The 18,232-nt window shown below is 41.2% G+C and overlaps 1 protein-coding gene across 1 annotated transcript in view; it reads left to right on the top strand.

Annotated features, from left to right (window-relative positions):
• Window positions 1-18,232, top strand: part of LOC117500571 (raftlin-like) — a 90,459-nt gene that overhangs the window by 6,951 nt on the left and 65,276 nt on the right. The window contains exon 2 of the mRNA XM_034153471.1: window positions 4,108-4,287. Coding sequence (XP_034009362.1) covers window positions 4,140-4,287 — 148 coding nt within the window. The 5' untranslated portion in view covers window positions 4,108-4,139. The remainder of the gene's footprint in view (window positions 1-4,107; window positions 4,288-18,232) is intronic.

The raw sequence follows: 18,232 nt of genomic DNA, 5'->3' as shown, positions 1-18,232 counted from the left end.
GAACAAAGAAGGTCCCTTCAGTCTAAATTAAACGTAGCTTTGAGAGCCATCGACTTTATTCCTCAAAATAAACTATAGAGTGATATTGAACCAGCAGTATCTACCACCAAGTGCAGCCTTGCTAGCACACACCACTTTACATGTCAGATTAAAAAGATCAAAAGTCAGAAAAAGGAAAAGAGGACGAGGGAGATAAAGCGTGAGAGAGGAAGAGAACAGACTTAAAAGGGAGACTACATGGAGAAGAACACAAGAACACAGTGTCCTAATTAATGTCCTCCTCCATTAATCCACTCTGAAGCTTCCCATGATGCTGGGTTTGATCTCAGCAATGTTGCTATCAAAGCCTTTTAACATGGCCTTGTAATATGGGGGAGATCTCAGTCAGACAGCATTACAATCATTCAGTGCAGTTGCTCCTTGTTGTTGATGCTGTAATGTCTGTATGTGCAAACATCAGGTGGGGTTTTGTAAATGATCTTCTTCATAAATTGTAAATGTTCTCATTTGAAAAATTGAATCAAATGACTACATGACGTGAAGGTTATCGATTGTAGTGTAGTCTGTAGAACTACATGGCTTAAAAAAAAACACTGTGAGCCGAAACTAGGGGCTTAAAACATTAACACCGCTTTCATTAAGTCATTTTTGGCAGCAGCTGGGGACTGTTTCCAGTAAAAAAGCTCAGATAAACCCACTACACGCTAATTTACTTGCACAAAACCAAGTCCTTCAGGAGCTTATGGAGACCAAAACAGAGCTAAAAGGTAGAGTCAGGCATTTGTTAGGTGGCGTCGCGAGAAAAACAGCTCCAGATGATTCGAAATGTTGTTCAATGTCCTTTTGAGATGTAAATGACATAACAAGTTTGCAAAAGCAACTTTTTAAGGTCAAAATATGGCCTGTTTTTGTGATTTGCAGCTTTTAGAAGCGTTTTTCTGCCCGTGATTGGTCAAAAAGCCATTGTTCAAGCTTTGATGTGTTACATTTCCTGAAAAGCTAACAGACATTGACCTCAGTGATCAAAAAGCAAAGAAATCTGATCCTTGAACGGACAAATCGTTGTTGACTGACAGATAGAACATATGGAATGGAAAGACAAGCCCCTCCCTTCTGTTGCTGTTCACATTCAGCAAAAAACAAAGTGCTGTGGGATGTTTTGGTTGCAAAGGCCAAAGCTAAGTGCATCCCGGCTACAACAAAGCATTTGAACGTCAATCTCAGCTCAAAAGGAGAGAATCCTATCGAATAAAACCTCTTATCAAATAAAAAACTCAAAATACCATTAGCTAGAGACAAAAGATAGAACAAAACGTTAGGGAGATCGTTGCTAATTCAGCAGAAGGGAAATCAATGGTTCTCTTCCTGTTTTTGTTTTTTTCTGGAGCTACCCAGAGTCTGTCTACCCTGTCAATGATCCCTGACTCCCTGCCTGTCAATCTCCAAAAGAAAAGGGTGTAGAGGAGGTGAGGCAGGGCGTTGTGGGGGCTTCCGCTGCCTAGAGCTCCTTCCTCAAAGGAGAGGTGTTGAGGCAAGAATCAGTGACTCGCAAAATCATAAACACCTCACATTTCCTCAGTCAGTTTAGGTCTAAAAATACTCCGGTTCGCCTTCGCCTCACATCTCCTCCTTCCTGGTCTCAAGGAGCTATGCAAATACCCCCCATTTTTTTCTTTCCATACCCCCTCCCTCGTAGCCCCTGAATGCTATTGTTCTGACTACCTCCTCTCTAGCTCTTGCAGATTACATGACAGAGCCTCGTCTCCCCTTGTGTTGTTTCTACTCTCTCCAGGGTAAGGGGAGAAATGATTAAAGCTATTTACAAGTAACTGTAGGCAACAGTGAGAAACCAAGACTTCAAGCTTTTTTCTTGCCCTGTTTTCTTTGACGGTAGAGCCATTTGTGATGATGCGCGATGAACTGCAGCACAGCGCGCAACAGTCCAGAGTGACAATTTAAGGGGGTACTGAAAAGCTTTTAGGGACTTTGAATATGCCAGCTTCTGCAGATTGCGTTTGACTTTTTTTGCTCAAGTAAGACATCAGTCATGCTCGGCACATGCAAAGAGGCAAAGACACAACCCGTCAGCACATCTCAGACATGTAGAAACCGTTTAGCAGGCTTCAGAAGTTTCAAGTAGAGAGGCTTGCAGCACACAGGACTCACAGTGTGTTCTGGTATTAATCACAAGTCCATCAGCATGGTCCATCTCAGGGAGCTGTTCTGAGGCCTGTAGAGATATGATTGTGATTCACGTTGAGATTCATAAAGCCCCACAAAGACATTCATGTAAGTGCCACTGGAAACACCGGCTTTCATGACAACCGTAATAAATCTCCTGCCTCATCTTTCTCTCTCCTTTCTCCCTCGGCGTGTGTTGATCACCCCTTTTCTATTCAACTGACTCTAATTGCGCGCTCTGTTTTTGTTCTCCAGACTCTACTTGCCATGCATTACCCACTGCCCCCCCCCCCCCCCACCCTTTTTTTCCACCGTACAATCTTCAACCCGGCCACCCCTATTTCCTCTCTCTCCCTTGATTGATTCTCACCTTTTCCATTCTTGCCGTTCACCTCATTAACGGAGCCCCCGTCTGCTCGTTTCCTATTTCATCCCCCACCCCCACCCCCACCCCCCACCCCGCCTCTCCGCCTCTCCTCACTTCCTGTCCTGTCTCTGAAGCGAAGGCCGGCTCGGATTCATAGTTTGCAGCCAAGGCCGAGCGACGTTCTGTAATTAGTAGCGAGCATAATAGAGAGTGTTCCTCATCAGTTGAGGTGGAAGGGGGAGGGGAGGGGAGGGCACCCCCGCCATCTATCCATCCATCCATCCATCCATCCATCCATCCATGAGTTTAATCAGTGGCACACAATAGGATGTCACCTGCTCCCAGATGCAGTTGCTAGAGAGGGGCAGTGATGCTGTCACAAACCATTTGGGGTGAACGGCGTCCATGGCTCTTTAAAGCCTCCTCTTCCTCCACGGTTGTCTTTGCTAATTTGGTCTCCCTGGGAACGAGAGAGAGAGAACCTGTGAAAAATCAAGCTCATTTAGTTGTGTTTATTTATTAATTAAAATAAGCTCATCCAGCATGTTCTTCTTTATTGGTTTTCCTTCTAAGTCCCTGAGGAATCATGGATATTAGAGTGCTTGAATGTTTGCTTTTGAATGTGTGTGTGTGTGTGTGTGTGTGTGTGTGTGTGTGTGTGTGTGTGTGTGTGTGTGTGTGTGTGTGTGTGTGTACATTTTTTCGAAAAGAGGTTAATCTTGCCCTCAAACAGTCATACCCAGTGGAGGAACATAAATAAGCGTAGTCTCTAGTATAGAGATACATGTACTTGATTAACATTTTCTATTATTCATTATTTAATAATTTTCCTTTGCTTTGCTACATCCAATTGACATGTTTAGTTACATGTCACTTTGACAAAAAACAAAATTTTAGAAAAAATACATATGATCCGTTGGAAAACGCAGCCTACTTTTTCTCTTATTTAACCCCAATTGCTGCCGTAAACATGTCTACGGAAGTGTATGCAAGATGTTTTGGATAAGAATGTCAGCTAAATGATAATGTAATATAACATTCCCTTCCAATGATTGGCTTCCATACATTTTTGGACATGTTATTATTGATACAAATGGAAACCAACAGTGGTTATGGTTTTGCATGAGGATGATTATTCATATTATTATATAAAGTATGATTATTAGGCTCGTACATATTCCATGTTATCAGTCAATACTAATTCAATGCAGATGTGTTGTTTACTTTGAAGTTTCAATACTCTGATTGTTGATTTTCATATCATTTAGATATGAATGGATATCTTCAGTTGCCTCGGATTGTAGAAAAAACAAAAAGCATTTATACAGCTAAAAACGTATTTACACTTGCTTGGTCATGTCAGTACTTTTATATCCACCATAGAGGCCATTTTAAAGGAATGGATCGTAAATTGTGGTATTGCTACTTTTACTCCACAGGTTACCTCCCATTTTTGTTAAACCAAACAGACACTCTAATCCATATGCGCTTTTACTCACACACACAGACACACAAGTGACAATGAAACACTGTCTCAGTCTGTTGTGTCTGGTTGGCAGGGTCCGTGCAGAGACACACACACTGTGGAGCCATGGGCTGCGGGCTGCGAAAGATGAAGCCAATGTCGGAGGAGAACAGTCCGGGGAAGATTTACTCCACACTGAAGAGACCACAGGTGGAGACTAAGGTGGGCGTGGCCTATACCTACCGCTACCTGGACTTCCTCATTGGTAAAGACGGTAAGACGTGGATTTTTATTCATCGCTTAAAATGACAACTGAATAATCTGTGACCTCTGCAGCTAATTTATATTCATGTGTTTCACCATGAATCCTTCTAAACCATTGAATTTCTATTAGACATAAAGTATAACCTAACCCCGACTCCAAAGAAACTTAAACCGCAATTTCAATTATGTATCAAAGGAAGTGTTTTTCTGAATTGTTAACATTTTAAAATGGCTATTTTTATTTTGGTCTTACACAGAACACAAACAGCAAACTTTCTTGGTTGAGTGTTCTGTTTTCTTTTACCCATGAAACCCAACTCCCTCCATGCACATACTATCTAACCCTGTGAATATAGTCTAACCAGGAGAAATTACATATCCCCTGAAAAGTACTTGGGGAGGCAGCTTTGTCGTATAAGAATGAATTTTTCAGGAGCCCATGTTTGTAAAACCCACCGAGTTCAGCACTACAAGTCTGAAATCTCGGCACAGCAATAGTAGCTACTGATCAGTGATCCCCACAGCGTCATTTTAAAGATATGTTATGGCCATTTTGTGCTGGGAAGTCGTAAAAATCTAAATGATGGCTTGTTCCGAAAATTATACGTATAGCTCAAGGCTTCTGGCATTTGGCTGCATCATACCTCAGCCTGATAAGAAGGCAGCATGCCTCACAAGTTCTGCAAGGGGCTGATCTGCACTGCGATCTACAACTTTCTGTGCTGTGTGGAGTATTTTACTGGATAATGCTTCCTCTGGGGTGATTAATCTCTGTACTCCCTCCTGAAAATGCCATTATATCTGTGTGTCCCCAGTATAAAAACATTAAGCAGATGCAGAGGAAATCTATCACTCATGTATATGGAACAACAGCACACAGGCTGAAATTTTCACAAGGATTTTATGGTCATGATGGAGTGTTAATTAGTGCCTCCCTGTATATTAGACACTGTTGTAATTTATTTTCTCACAATTAGTCAGTCATGCCTTTACGTTGTGCTAATTATATAGAAATGAGCAGCTTAATCCAAGCCAAACTTCCTGATGCTGGCCATAAATTATGTATAGCACCAAATATAACCAACTAGCAGGAGAGGCAGACTCATTTAAGGGTGGCCTGCTGGGTAGGGAGACTGTTTCTTCATGGTTACAGGTTTGATGCTTAAAATATGTTTTAGCTTGTTTCCATGCGTTTCAATTGAGGAACTACTGACCAGCCTGTTGAGCTGAAAACATGTAAACAAGTTATATTAACTATAACAAATATGGCTAAAATAATCACACACACACACACACACACACACACACACACACACACACACACACACACACACACACACACACACACACACACACACACACACACACACACACACACACACACACACACACACACACACACACACACACACACACACACACACACACACACACACACACACACACACACACACACACAGCCAGTCGAGCCCCCCCCCCCTCTTTTTCCTCTACTCATCTGAGGTGTTTATGAGATGGAGGTGGGTGGTGTTTCCTGAGATGCAAAGACCAAGAGTAACGGTTTATGGTCGTTGAGAGTGAGTGTGTGTGTGTGTGTGTGTGTGTGTGTGTGTGTGTGTGTGTGTGTGTGTGTGTGTGTGTGTGTGTGTGTGTGTGTGTGTGTGTGTGTCAGTCAGGGGGCTGTTGTTTTGATATTTGGTAGGCGGTTAGGTTACATTAGGTTAAAAACTGATGTTGGCAACTTTTTCAAAATGTTATTCCAGACTTAAGCGGATATAGTCCATTTTCTTCTTAGGATAAGGTTTCGATATCAATATTGTACAAAATGATGATGTAAAATAATGTTAATGGGGTCAATAGTAGCATTCCTACTGTGAATTATTCTGCAGTAAAGTTTAAAATGGTTATCATGATCACAAGCAAGACACACACAGGCTGAGCAGGAATTGTAAATAAAAAACTCTTTCATAAAAGTCTTGTAAAAAGGTAAATGTTGAGTTCACTGCTTGTTTAAGATATGTAAGCAAAAAAAAGGCAACACATTTTTGGGAAAGTCTGAAACAATGTTCATACTGACAAGTAAATTGGAGCAAATGGGCATGGCTGATATATCTATAACATGTTCTGCTTAATGTCAGTTTGTTCACTTGCATACAAATGGATGGATGTTTGATACTAAGTGATTGATACTAATGAACTAAAGACAGAAAAGTCATTCTGCTAACCCGCTAATGAAGAACACTCTTTGTCTTCCACTGCTGGGCCACACACACACACACACACACACACACACACACACACACACACACACACACACACACACACACACACACACACACACACACACACACACACACACACACACACACACACACACACACACACACACACACACACACACACACACACACACACACACACACACACACACACACACACACACACACACACACACACACACACACACACACACACACACACACAGCTCTGCTTCTAGTTAACTCCCATGAGATTTTGCAGCTTGCATTCAGAACCAAAACAAAGAAAGAGAAACAAAATGAAGTCATATTTAAATTAGTTAGTTATACAACACTGTTATTATTAGCCAATTAGAACGATAGCCTACTGTTTAATTAGCAGTTGCAATAATCAGAAATATTGTGCTTACACTGATTATAATCAAAGTACGGACTGCCTGTAAGCTGTCCTTCTCAGCAGGACATTGTCAAATAAATTGATTTAACAAGAAGAGGGTAATGTCCTCAACGAACTTCTACACATATTTTGCAGCTTGGCCGACAGACATTAGCATCGGGGTTAGGGTCAAGGTACATTTAAGATCAGATGTAGAGTTAGGATTAGATTAAGGATAAATATAAAATAGAGGTCATTAGGGTGAGCAAATGGGGAATTAATGAGCTCTGGGACGATCCTGTGTGTGTTTGTGTGTGCGCTCTAGGAGTGGGGTTGCTATATATAGTCATCACTCTGTTATTTCTGCTCATGACAGTTATAGCTGCAATGATGGTGGTGGGGTGGGGGGGGGGATTTGGTGGTGGCGTTGGGAGAGTGCTGTGGGTGAGGAGGGGGGGATGGTACTGGAAGCCGGGAGATGTAGTGCGCGCCGTGTTCGCCCTGACAGTTGATTAGTCTCCATTAGTTTGTCAGGCTGACTAGACTGGATGGATGAAGGAGCCGGGGAGCGTGGGCGTCTGGGGGCCAGGCGGTCTTTTCCGTCCTCCCTCGCATGGGACAGTGTACGGGTACCTCCCTTTTGTCTAAATGTGTGTGTGTGTGTGTTTGTCTCTGGCTCACGGCCACATTATTATCTTCAAGTATTTTCTATAATGGTGGGGGTGGTACTTACTGTAATCAGTTTCCTCTTACTCTGTCTCTCTGTCACTGTCAGTACCCCTTTGTCTATGATGCTCTGTTGTTCATCTCTTAAAATATGTGCATTTTGTGTGTGTTTGTGCCTGTTTCCCGTAGGAGCACATTACGTTTGAGAAATCTAGAGTCTAGTCATTGCAGCCCCAATGGCTTAATCATTTCACTACATCAGCAGATTTTTTAGGTTAAAGGTTAGCATGTTACTCATGGCTGTAATTACCTTGTACCAGGTATGTAAGTGTAGGTAATGATTCATGTGCCTGGCCTTTTTCTACAGGAAACGTATTAAATATTTAAGACACAGTCAAGGATTGTGAATATGAAAATAGTCTCTGGTAGAACTGTTGGTGGTGCACATAAATTGAGATATTTAGAGTGCTCCCAAAATCAGGGATAAGCTTTTCCTTAACAAATGGCTCACAGCTGAAACTGGCAAAGTAAAGATACTTACTAACAGACACAAATAGTGAACCGTGTTACTAAAAAATACCAATTTCCTCCAATCATTCCTTAAAAGGTTTTCTTCTAAACAGAAAACTTATGTTCCAATGTGGTTCCTCACCGAACCATCACTGTCACTGTCAATTCAGCATGTGGAAATGACAGCAGGCAGAAATCACTCTTTTCCTTGGCCGTTCAGCTTAAACGAATCAGTGCAAGAAAAGAGAGAGTACTTGGGAAACACAGGCTAACGACAGAAGTCAGGAGGGCACACACAGAGGCTCTTTTCATTCATCATCTTTATCTCATCTGATCATTCCAATACACTGGAATGAAGTAAAGAAATAAGCGATCAAATGTTACTTTGTTTTATCTATGTAACTCCACAGCATTACATTTTCCGTTTTTTCTTTTTGAATGACTAATACAGACTCCTGTCAGAGTTTTCTCCCTTTAATTTGAGTGCTGGACTTACCTGCTGGTTGGCCGGTGACTGTAGTCTTTACGGTGTAGTTAAGTGGAACGTTTGGCCTCAGTTGCCAATAGTTTCTTGATGTTGGGTTGCTGTGACTCGGACTTTAAACCAGCAATTTCTCTTCTGTGCAGCCTTTTGGAGGCACATCTGTACTTATTCTTGGCGAATTACCGTCACCTGTCAATCAGGGAAATAATGTAAAGCAGGAATGTATATGTGTGTCATGCATGTCTTAATGTAAAACAATTATAAATAAATAACAGAGTAGTACTAGTGGTCAGAAATCCACTTTGCACCTAAAAATAGAGACTTTTGCAATTTACCTTGTAAAAAAGTACAAAATGTTCGTCTTACAAAGAAAAAAGGACTTTAGCTCACACAGCCTAACTTGGTAAGGTACTCATGGTGGCTTATGCTTTTTCTTCTTGTGGTGCAATCACTCTACAGTACATTCAAAGGGAATTATAAAATGCTATTATCCCGCAAATGTCTGTTTAACCTTTGTGTTACTCCCTACAATGATTAATCAGCTCGTATTCTTTTAGGGATGTTGATTTTATCAGAACTTAGAGGCCAATTTTAAAGGTATCAATTCTGACCTTGTTTTTGGCTTATTGTTGCCCGCTTCTTCCCCCAAATGGTATATTGTTTTCATGTCTTGACACTCAGATAAGGCACAAAGAATCTTCATATCACATTTGATTGAATTAATGTCACATTCAATTATATTAAAGGAACAAGTCATGGAAATAGATTTGTTAATTCCTTTGTACAGTGATGTGACACGCTAAAAGTGATGTGTTTGTTTGAACCTGTTTACTAGTAGGCAGCATCTAAAACAATCATACTGTCATATGAAAACCAGAAGAACCTGGGAAAGGCAATAGTTGTGTGCTAATACAGGAATCATTATTACTGTCACCGTCTAATCTTGCATAAGAAAGGGAAATCTTTAATGAAGCAGCAGGAAAATGTTCTGCATCAGCATTTCAAACTGGAAACAAATGAAGGCTGACTTCACGCTTCTCCTTCACCTCTCTCTTCTTGCGAAATATGCCCTCATGATGTTGAGTTCACTTCAGCATGACTACTGCACTGTGAATAATGTTTGTAAAAATGTCTTGCCACAGTGTTGGATCATAGCTTTCTGCAACTGCCACCACAATGGCCCTGCAGGCTATTATAACCAGCCAAATAATGTAACAAAAATAACAGCTTTCACTGCAGAAATAGTGATGAAAGGCAGAGTAAATCGGTTCAAAGCTGCTGGTAATAAACCCCCTCTGCACCTAATACCAGCGTCAGCCCACCAATGAGTTGTTGCCTTATGTTACTGTATCATTGGGAAACACACAGTTAGCTTCATGGTCACTCTGCTACCATTTATCCGCCTCTGAAAGGACTGCAGTGAAACAAAACGGAGAGTCTGTTTGGTATTGAGATCATGACCCTACAGGGAGCTGAGAAAGCACCTTGCTGTTGCTGTTAGACGGTGTGGAAAAAAGTAATTGTGTTGCAAACACAAGCACAACAGACTCTGGGATATGTGGCATGAATCTCATTTACCAAAATGTGATTTTAAAATGATAGAATTGTCACGAAAAATAAAAAACGTGATTAATGCGTCATCTCTTCCCCTAGTGGACAGGTTAGGGAATACTGGAAATATAAAGATGTCGCCCTTGAAATCAAAGCTGGTGAGCAGACATGTGAAGCCTACACACACACACACAGGCCCAGACACACACCGTTTGATATCATCTCAGGAGCTAGACACATCATTTATATGCAAAACCCCCAGAGCCCCGAGTCCCCTTGTTAATATGAGCTGTAGCGGTGGCGGCAGGTGAGTGACACGCAGGAGCAGCCTTTCCCCCCGTCACTCCACTCAGATACAAGCCCGAGCTGCAGGAGAGGTCAGCAGGAACGCCGCACGCTGGAGTGGCTTTCCGAGGCGAGATTAGTCCTTGGATGGCGGGGGAGCCGGGATTTATCCCCTGGCTCCTCAGCTTGAGAGGTGGAATTGAATCGCAGTTATTGAAGGGGAGAATGACATTGAAGACTGAATTCACGGTCATCTGGTTTTTACATTATATTTCCATTATATTCCTGCTGCCCAGGGTGTGGCTGCGCAGCTCAAATCACAACATGATTGTAAATTAGATGCAGACAGAAGTGAGTTGAATTGGAAATGTGTTTCTGATGGTGTGAGAAAATCAAAATGGGCAAGCGGTGATTATATATTTGAAAATAGTGAATTAATAACCCAGACCTCCTTTGGAACAGACAGGTCTTTGCACACAGATAAAGGTTTTCAATGTGATTACCATTCAATTGTGGAATGTTTAAGAAATGCGCATGAAATATGCATCAGCTGCCGTAGAGGCTTGTGTTGCTGCTTCTTGTTTCTGCATCTTTCTCCATCCACGGTTAGAGGCATACTAAGTGGATGCTGCTTGTATTGTTTCGAGGCAGTCAGGCAGCAAAATGCCAAGCCATCGTTTGCGGAGACAAAGATGTCCGAGCAGCATTTTAGGCGTGTGACAGAGCAAGAGCTCAGCAGGTTCCATTCGTTAAGCTTCAAACGGTTGCAAATGCTGACAAAGTTTTCAGAAACAGGAAACGCAGATTTCTGCTAGGTTCCTTCCTCTTTCTCCCTCACCGCCTGTTTCTCACTCTGCAGTATGTTTAAGACTAGCTCTCCTTGTAACGCGTCATACTCACTACAGACTATTTCCTGTGTCTGAAGGCTTTGTTGTTGCAGTTAAATGAACTCAGTTTCCACTGTGCGGTATGTGTGTGTTTATTTGTATGGTGTTAGAGAAAATGCAATTTCCCTTGCTTTAGAAAAATATTCCTCTCATGATGCGATCCAGGCCCTTCAAGCCTGCACGATGAGTTTGTAACAGGGGATGTAGGGGATTCAGGGGATATGAGATGGAGGGTCAGAGGGTGAGAAAAACTGAGAAAAATATAAATAAAGCAGACGTGTATCACAAAGTTACATTCAGAGACATTTTAAAGTTTGCCAAGGGCACTTATTAATCTAGGATCCTAAAGAATCCTGAAATTACAGTCATGGCCGCACTCTCTGCACGACCTTGTCATCAAACATCTCAGTGCTTCGGCAAAATAACACATCCGAAGGCTCTATGGGCTTTATTTTTGAGATATGAATTCTGTATGTGGGTGGGGAAGCTGCGTGCGTCATTAGATGAGCAAGTGAGTGTGAGTGTCTTGAAGAGAGAGGAAATGAGGGGAGAAAGATGGAAACCAAGATAGAGACTGTGTAGTGGGTACGGCTTGTATGTACACATGTATTTTGGTGAAATGCCTTTTAAATCTCAGAACCTCTGTGTCTGCCTCTGTGTTAGTTTGTCTTGTGTTTAGGTGTGTTTGTACACTGCTGTGTTTTATGCAGCCTGCCCGCTTATTGCCTCTTCTAACGTGGCCTCTGCTGTTTTCCTGCCTGTCTGACAGACAATACGCCCGAGCGCCCCCTCAAAGCTTTATTGGCTCTTATTGCCATCTCACTCAGATCCAATATGCCAGTATTGATTGTGTTGAAATGCAATCAGGGTCTCCACAGCAGAGGAGCAAACAATCTAAATTTAACAAAACACCTCCGCTGGCCTTCAGCCCGGCCCTGATGGCACCTCCCGAAGAGGATCAAATGTATTTATGTGTGTAGAGAAAAATGGAGGATCTTCCACGTGGTCACAGCTATTGTTAGATGCTCTCTTAAGAGGCCTTGGAGGCCGCACAAGCAGAATGTGCAGGAAGTGACCTCATCCTTGACCTAACTTCCTGGCAAGTGGGCGTTTGCAGCGTGTTGTCAAAGCAAAATATGTTTTTGGATTCAATGTCGGATCTCAGAAGTCAGATAGCGGACAAACTCATAGGGAACTTAAACTAATGTGTGAAAGCTCAAGTACATAGCTGATGTTTGTTGGCCATTAAAAGGCTTGCTTTGAACTTTAGGGAAAGGCATACTAAGCATCCCTTAAACTGTTGTGAAATATTTTTTTCTCAGCGCATAGAGGAACAATATGATCATTCAGCTGAAGTGAAAATAAACAATCATCACAAGTTGAGTTATGAGTTTTCTCCCAACAGCGATAAGTGTTTTAGCACAATGACATTCTCAATATGTCCATACTTTTTCTTGAGAGGGAGAGAATGCTGTGAACACCGTGAATAAAAACAATTATTTGTCAGCTTGATAATGAAGTTCAGAGCCGCCTCCTCACCGCTCAAAGTCTTAAATTCAGGGTATATGCAGGAATCCTGAAGTCAAATGTAATACCTTTTAAGACCTTTTTTAAGACCCTTTTCATACATTTTAAGACCTCATCGCCACTTCGAGTTCTAACCGTTGGCGACACACTTTACCTCACATTTACTATATACAGTATTGATTGTCCTTCCTCCTTATCTTCCAACCATTTGGACGCAAACTTGCATTTCCCCATAACGATGTTGTTTAACAACCGGCGTAAACGGACCTTCGCGCGCTATCAAGCAGTGAGCGTGAGATGTCCTGTTCACATGACGTCAAATCCAACGGGATGCCATAAATGAACTACACAGAATCACACTACACACCTACGCAATGATTACATTCAGGCAAACTGTAGAATACAACCTCTTTGGACAATTTATATACTTATTGAAAACAAGCTACAAAATGTAATACCTTGGAAAATGCCGTTTAATACTTTTTAATACTTTTTAATAGCCTTCCTTTTCGCTAAATTGATTTATCAACTTTTAATACTTTTTAAGACCCCGCGGACACCCTGAAATTGCAAAACTCAGTGTCCTTTTCAAATCAATTTACAAACAGGTAGGAGAGGCTACATTTTTTAATAAAGTGTAGGAGATTTGTTTTTAAATGCCATGAATTCATTTTGGGGGAACATGTCGCTACCTGAGACTCAGCAATTACTAAAAAAAACAAAAACGTTCTGTCCTCAAAAAACAGCAGCCTTGTAAGCAAGGATGACTTATAATATTAATATTAACTAGTTTGCTTTCCGCTTTGTCTTAAACGTGCCATCAATCATTATGTTAGAAAAGGTGTCATTTTTTGGAAGCAATTAACTGAAAGGAAAATGAAAGTGTTCAGTTTTCCAGTATAATAGACTCTGACAACAAAACAAAGGTTTGCTTTGATGAGGTTTAGTGCATGCACAGGAGCCTTTCCATTAAGACTGGAGATAACACAACACTGCTGGTATTGGCTTCAGTAGGGACCACCACATATTTAATAGAGAGGTTGGATACAAATGTAATTAAGAGGCACTGCGTTCTGCATCTCTGAAATGTGCACTAAATGATAATACAACCAGTGAATGACTCCCGTATTGATTGCCCCATCTTTCACTGAATTAACTTTTTTCTCCTTTTAAAATGTTGGCCTGGCATAAATGGGGGACCATCCAGTCGTATTTTCAGTCCTTTTCAGTTTCGTTGTGTTTTTCCTTGTGCAAATCTATTCCCACTGCCATTAAACAGCTCCAGAGGAGACGTCCAAAGCTTCTGAAGTTATGTGAACCCCTCCCACCACTCACGTTAGGGAGTCAATAAGGCATTCTTCAAAAGCAGATTTGAAGTTTACTCTTGTTAGTAAAAAAAAAAGGACAGAAGCAGTGTTCCTCCTTCTGCTGAACAACTTCTCCGCTAGACCAAGAAAGCAGCTTTTCAGTAAAGCCCACAGAACTCACTGCATCAATAAGTTAAAGCTGTTTTATTTAGGTTTATTTGACAAATGGGGTGAGAAATGTGTGGAAACAACAAAGTCTGTTGAGCAAAGTTGAATTGAGTCTCTCGGAAGACTCAGCATCTTCAGACAGCACTGAGTCACGCTCCAGCAGGCTGTGTACACTGTGGCCCTGCAGACCTTTAATGTGATTTCATTCATGGGAGCAAGGACTAACAATCTGCCTGAATCCATCGTCAAAAAAACTGGAATGGGGTAGCATTCAAAAATAGCGTGCTGATTGGGGTCGATTTGTGTGCACGTTACAGTTTGATTGCACTTGCACCCACGTGGGATGCAGAGAGCGGTTTGTCGGCGTGATGAATTTGCAGTCGTGAAAGAGAGATGAAGGAAAAGCAATCAGAGTTCACCGTCCCCCGCTGCAACGTGAAGGCATAATTCTCTATTCTTCTGTGACGAGAAGTGATAGCTCCCTGATAGGTAGAGTGTATACTCCGTGATTATGTGTAAACACACTGTGCAGAATCTGTCACCTGCTGAGCAATTAAAGTGCACCGGTCACATACATGCAGAGTAGCATATTTGAGAAGATGTGTGTGGGAATAAAAACAAACCCCTGCTAACTGAAATTACCAAAAAATAAATAAAAAAATTAACAAAGGAAAAATAATGACTTTTGAGTATATTCTATAAACCAGTTTGCAGTTGTAGTTTCTGTTTTGTTTCACTCCTGAAAACAAAACATGAGCGCTTTCTTATCTATGTGAGGTAGACACTAGTGCCTTTTTTCTTGTTCTATTGTTATAAACATAGACAAAAGACGGAGGCAGGTGTTACAGAGGCACAGCAGGGAGTTCATTATGAAATAGAAACCGCGCATGTGCGCTCACTCCGTCATGATTACGCATCCTTCTCATATTTCCCTCAGATGTCTGGCTCTCTTTGGGTCCACCATTGTTTCCAAAGAGTCGAATGACAGTTATGTGATGCAGGTTTGTCTGAACAGAGGCCACCTGTTGCTCAGCAGGGTCTTCCATCTGGTGGGAGATTAAGGTGTGGGTGCGGAGGCCGACTATAATTTTACTTAATTACTTCTGAAGAGACCGGGTGATGAATTAGCACTGTGTATCTATTAGCATACGCTCAGTCTCTTATTCCCTATGCCTCTCTAGTGCCCCCCAGAGCAACTCACACTTTTCTAAAAGCCTCCATCTATTCTCCTGCACCTCAATGTCTGAATCAGGATTAGATCATATATTGTTGTGCTCGTACGTAAGGCTAAATTCATTTATATTAGCCGCACTAGCAGAAATATCTCAGCAGCTAGATGTATCGCCGTAATATCTTTGATGGACTGTAATGTTTCCCTAAAAATGAATTCATGAATTTAGTTGAATTTTAGACATCCTTGCTATGCTTTCAATCAATTAGTAACTGCTGTTTTACTGTAACTGTTCACTGTTAAATATTGAACCAGTAAAGGTGAAATGCTCCCCCCTATTTCTTAAAAGTATGGCCAATAGCTCATGATGCTGACTTTACAACGACTCTTGATTCTTAGTTAAAACCTGGAGTCCTCACCACCTATTTTATTTTATATTAGCTTCAATTGGAGGGAAACCACAACATCTTTGTGTTTCATTTTCAATTCCAAAGCCTTGTGTAGGAGGTGTCAAACATCTGGATAGAGAACGTCATTCTTTAAATGCTGTAGCTCATTATAAACAAACAGAAACCCGATTTGTAATAGGACAACATGCTTAAGCAGTAACATTACAACATTGTTTTAATGAGGAACAGCTATCGTATTTGTTGGCATATCAAAAGACCATCTGCTGAGACTATCCCACTGATCTCTACATCCACTGCTGCACAACAAGAGCATTTGGCTGGTTTGCAACATAAATGTAATACAATAATGGATTAGGGTTAGTCTAAATAACAGGGAAACACACTATATGTCATGGTCAAAGCCTAGTCTGCAAGCTTGAAGATGTGGAATAAAAGTAGAAGATAATCCTTGCTGAGCTTAGTCTTGGCTGCTGTTTAGTGACTCCAGGCAGAACAGGCCCAGATCCTGCACTGGAAACGGCTCTGCTGCAACAAACAGGTCACCAGAGCCTTCCACAGTTTCACAGTCAAGAGCAATTTGCAAGCCTGAAACCATTTCACACTTTGTTGTTATTTTTAGGTCGACGCCTCATCTTGTAAGTGTAAGTGTGGAACAGGCTGGCTAACAGTTGGTTGCTGAAGTTTTTAAAGGAGAAACATATTAAGTGTTACTGAGGGTTAGAAGGGGGGCTTTGATATAGTTTCTTTGGCACATTTTAGTACTCTAAGTAGGTCTAAATGATTTGTAAAACATAAATAGTTCATTCTATTTAGAGTGATATTGCTGTTGAGATATAATTAATGATATTGGAGGAAGAAATTCTTTTTTAACTATCATGTTGGGATTTTTTGCAAGGATTTGTACCAAACGTCACGTTTTTCTTTAGTCTGTAGAATACAGTTTTACATCTAAGCAGAGCCTCATGCAATATTAATATCGCACAACCCCTTATTAAGATTCTGATAAAATCACAATTAATTGTTCATGATAAGCACTCTGCTCTCTTACCCAGAGCATTCCATTAATGGATGCATTGTGCGTTCAGTCTTGAGACCTCCTATTGTTGCTGCCAAAATATCTCCAAGTTTTTGCACAACCCAGGTATCTCATCATTAATTTGACAGAAATAATATTGAAAGTTTATAAGTTATTTTTTCAAATTTTGCAGCATTCTTTCCAGAGAAACAATTTTTTAAGTCCCAGTATCTCATGCTGTAAAGTCTCGCTAACATGTCATAGGAAAGAAGGGAATGTGACAGGTGAGCTCCTACATGAACAAGTCCCCAAATGTTTCCTAGAATCTAGATCACAACACATCCAGCAGTACATGGTGATGTCCCAAAGCTACCTTTGACACTCTCGATCACAACCACGCTCGCCTTCACTCGACACTGTCAGTGAACTTCTCCGAGCTAGATAGTTTGGACAAGCTTCCTGCTAGCAGGGTATCAGAAATGCACCCGGGTCCTTCTCCCGTCAGGGTTCCTGTAGTAATTGAAGAGGCAAGCACAGCTCTCACTGAAGGTTTTTTAAAAGGCAAACTGGAGGAATGTCAAGGGCTTTGGGTTGAGTGTTTTAAAGCATGTGTGTGTGTCTAGGTCTGCATTGCTTCGTTTTTTCCCTGTGTTGACTTTAAGCACACATGCAAACCTTAATATGCACATGATTACTGTACACGAACACACAGTGATGATGACAGTTACCATACAGTTAATGTACTACAGTTTTAGACTTAGAAACAGATCTGAGGTATGTCTAATGTACTTTTATGCTGCATTATACATCTACTCCACCACATTTATCCGTCAGCTGTAGTTACTCATGCTCGCCCCGTGGAGACACAGATTTCTAGGCTACGTCTTCCATGTACTTATAATATACTTTCAGACAGACAGACATTGTTTCCAGTGTAAACAAACAAAATGGCACCTGTGCTGCTAAGGTAGACAGCATTGTCAAGATGAGAGACGATGCCATGAATGTTAACAGATAATTGTTTGTAGGTTGATAATGGATTAACAATTGCTATGAGCCACTAATGTCTCGTGCCATGAACAACAATGCAGGTTTTAATGTTAGTGATATTTAGTTTATGATGTTGCTTAGCTGAAGATGCTGTCATATTGCTCACCATTTCATCTAAAGCTACAAGTGTATCTATCTAGCTATGTGATGACTTTAAAGTAGAAGAGCAACAGCATGTGATGTAAAGCACAGGTTAATAGTAGTACTGGATGAAAGTGCCTCTGTCTAAAAGCATCTTTATTTCTATTTGTAATGGATGAGATTTACATTTTGGTTTGCCACTTTTGTTA

This window comes from Trematomus bernacchii, unplaced genomic scaffold, assembly GCF_902827165.1.
Source record: "Trematomus bernacchii unplaced genomic scaffold, fTreBer1.1, whole genome shotgun sequence".
NCBI lineage: Eukaryota > Metazoa > Chordata > Actinopteri > Perciformes > Nototheniidae > Trematomus > Trematomus bernacchii.
The sequence above is the reverse complement of the archived record's forward strand: the minus strand, read 5'-3'. Positions and strand labels throughout refer to the sequence as shown.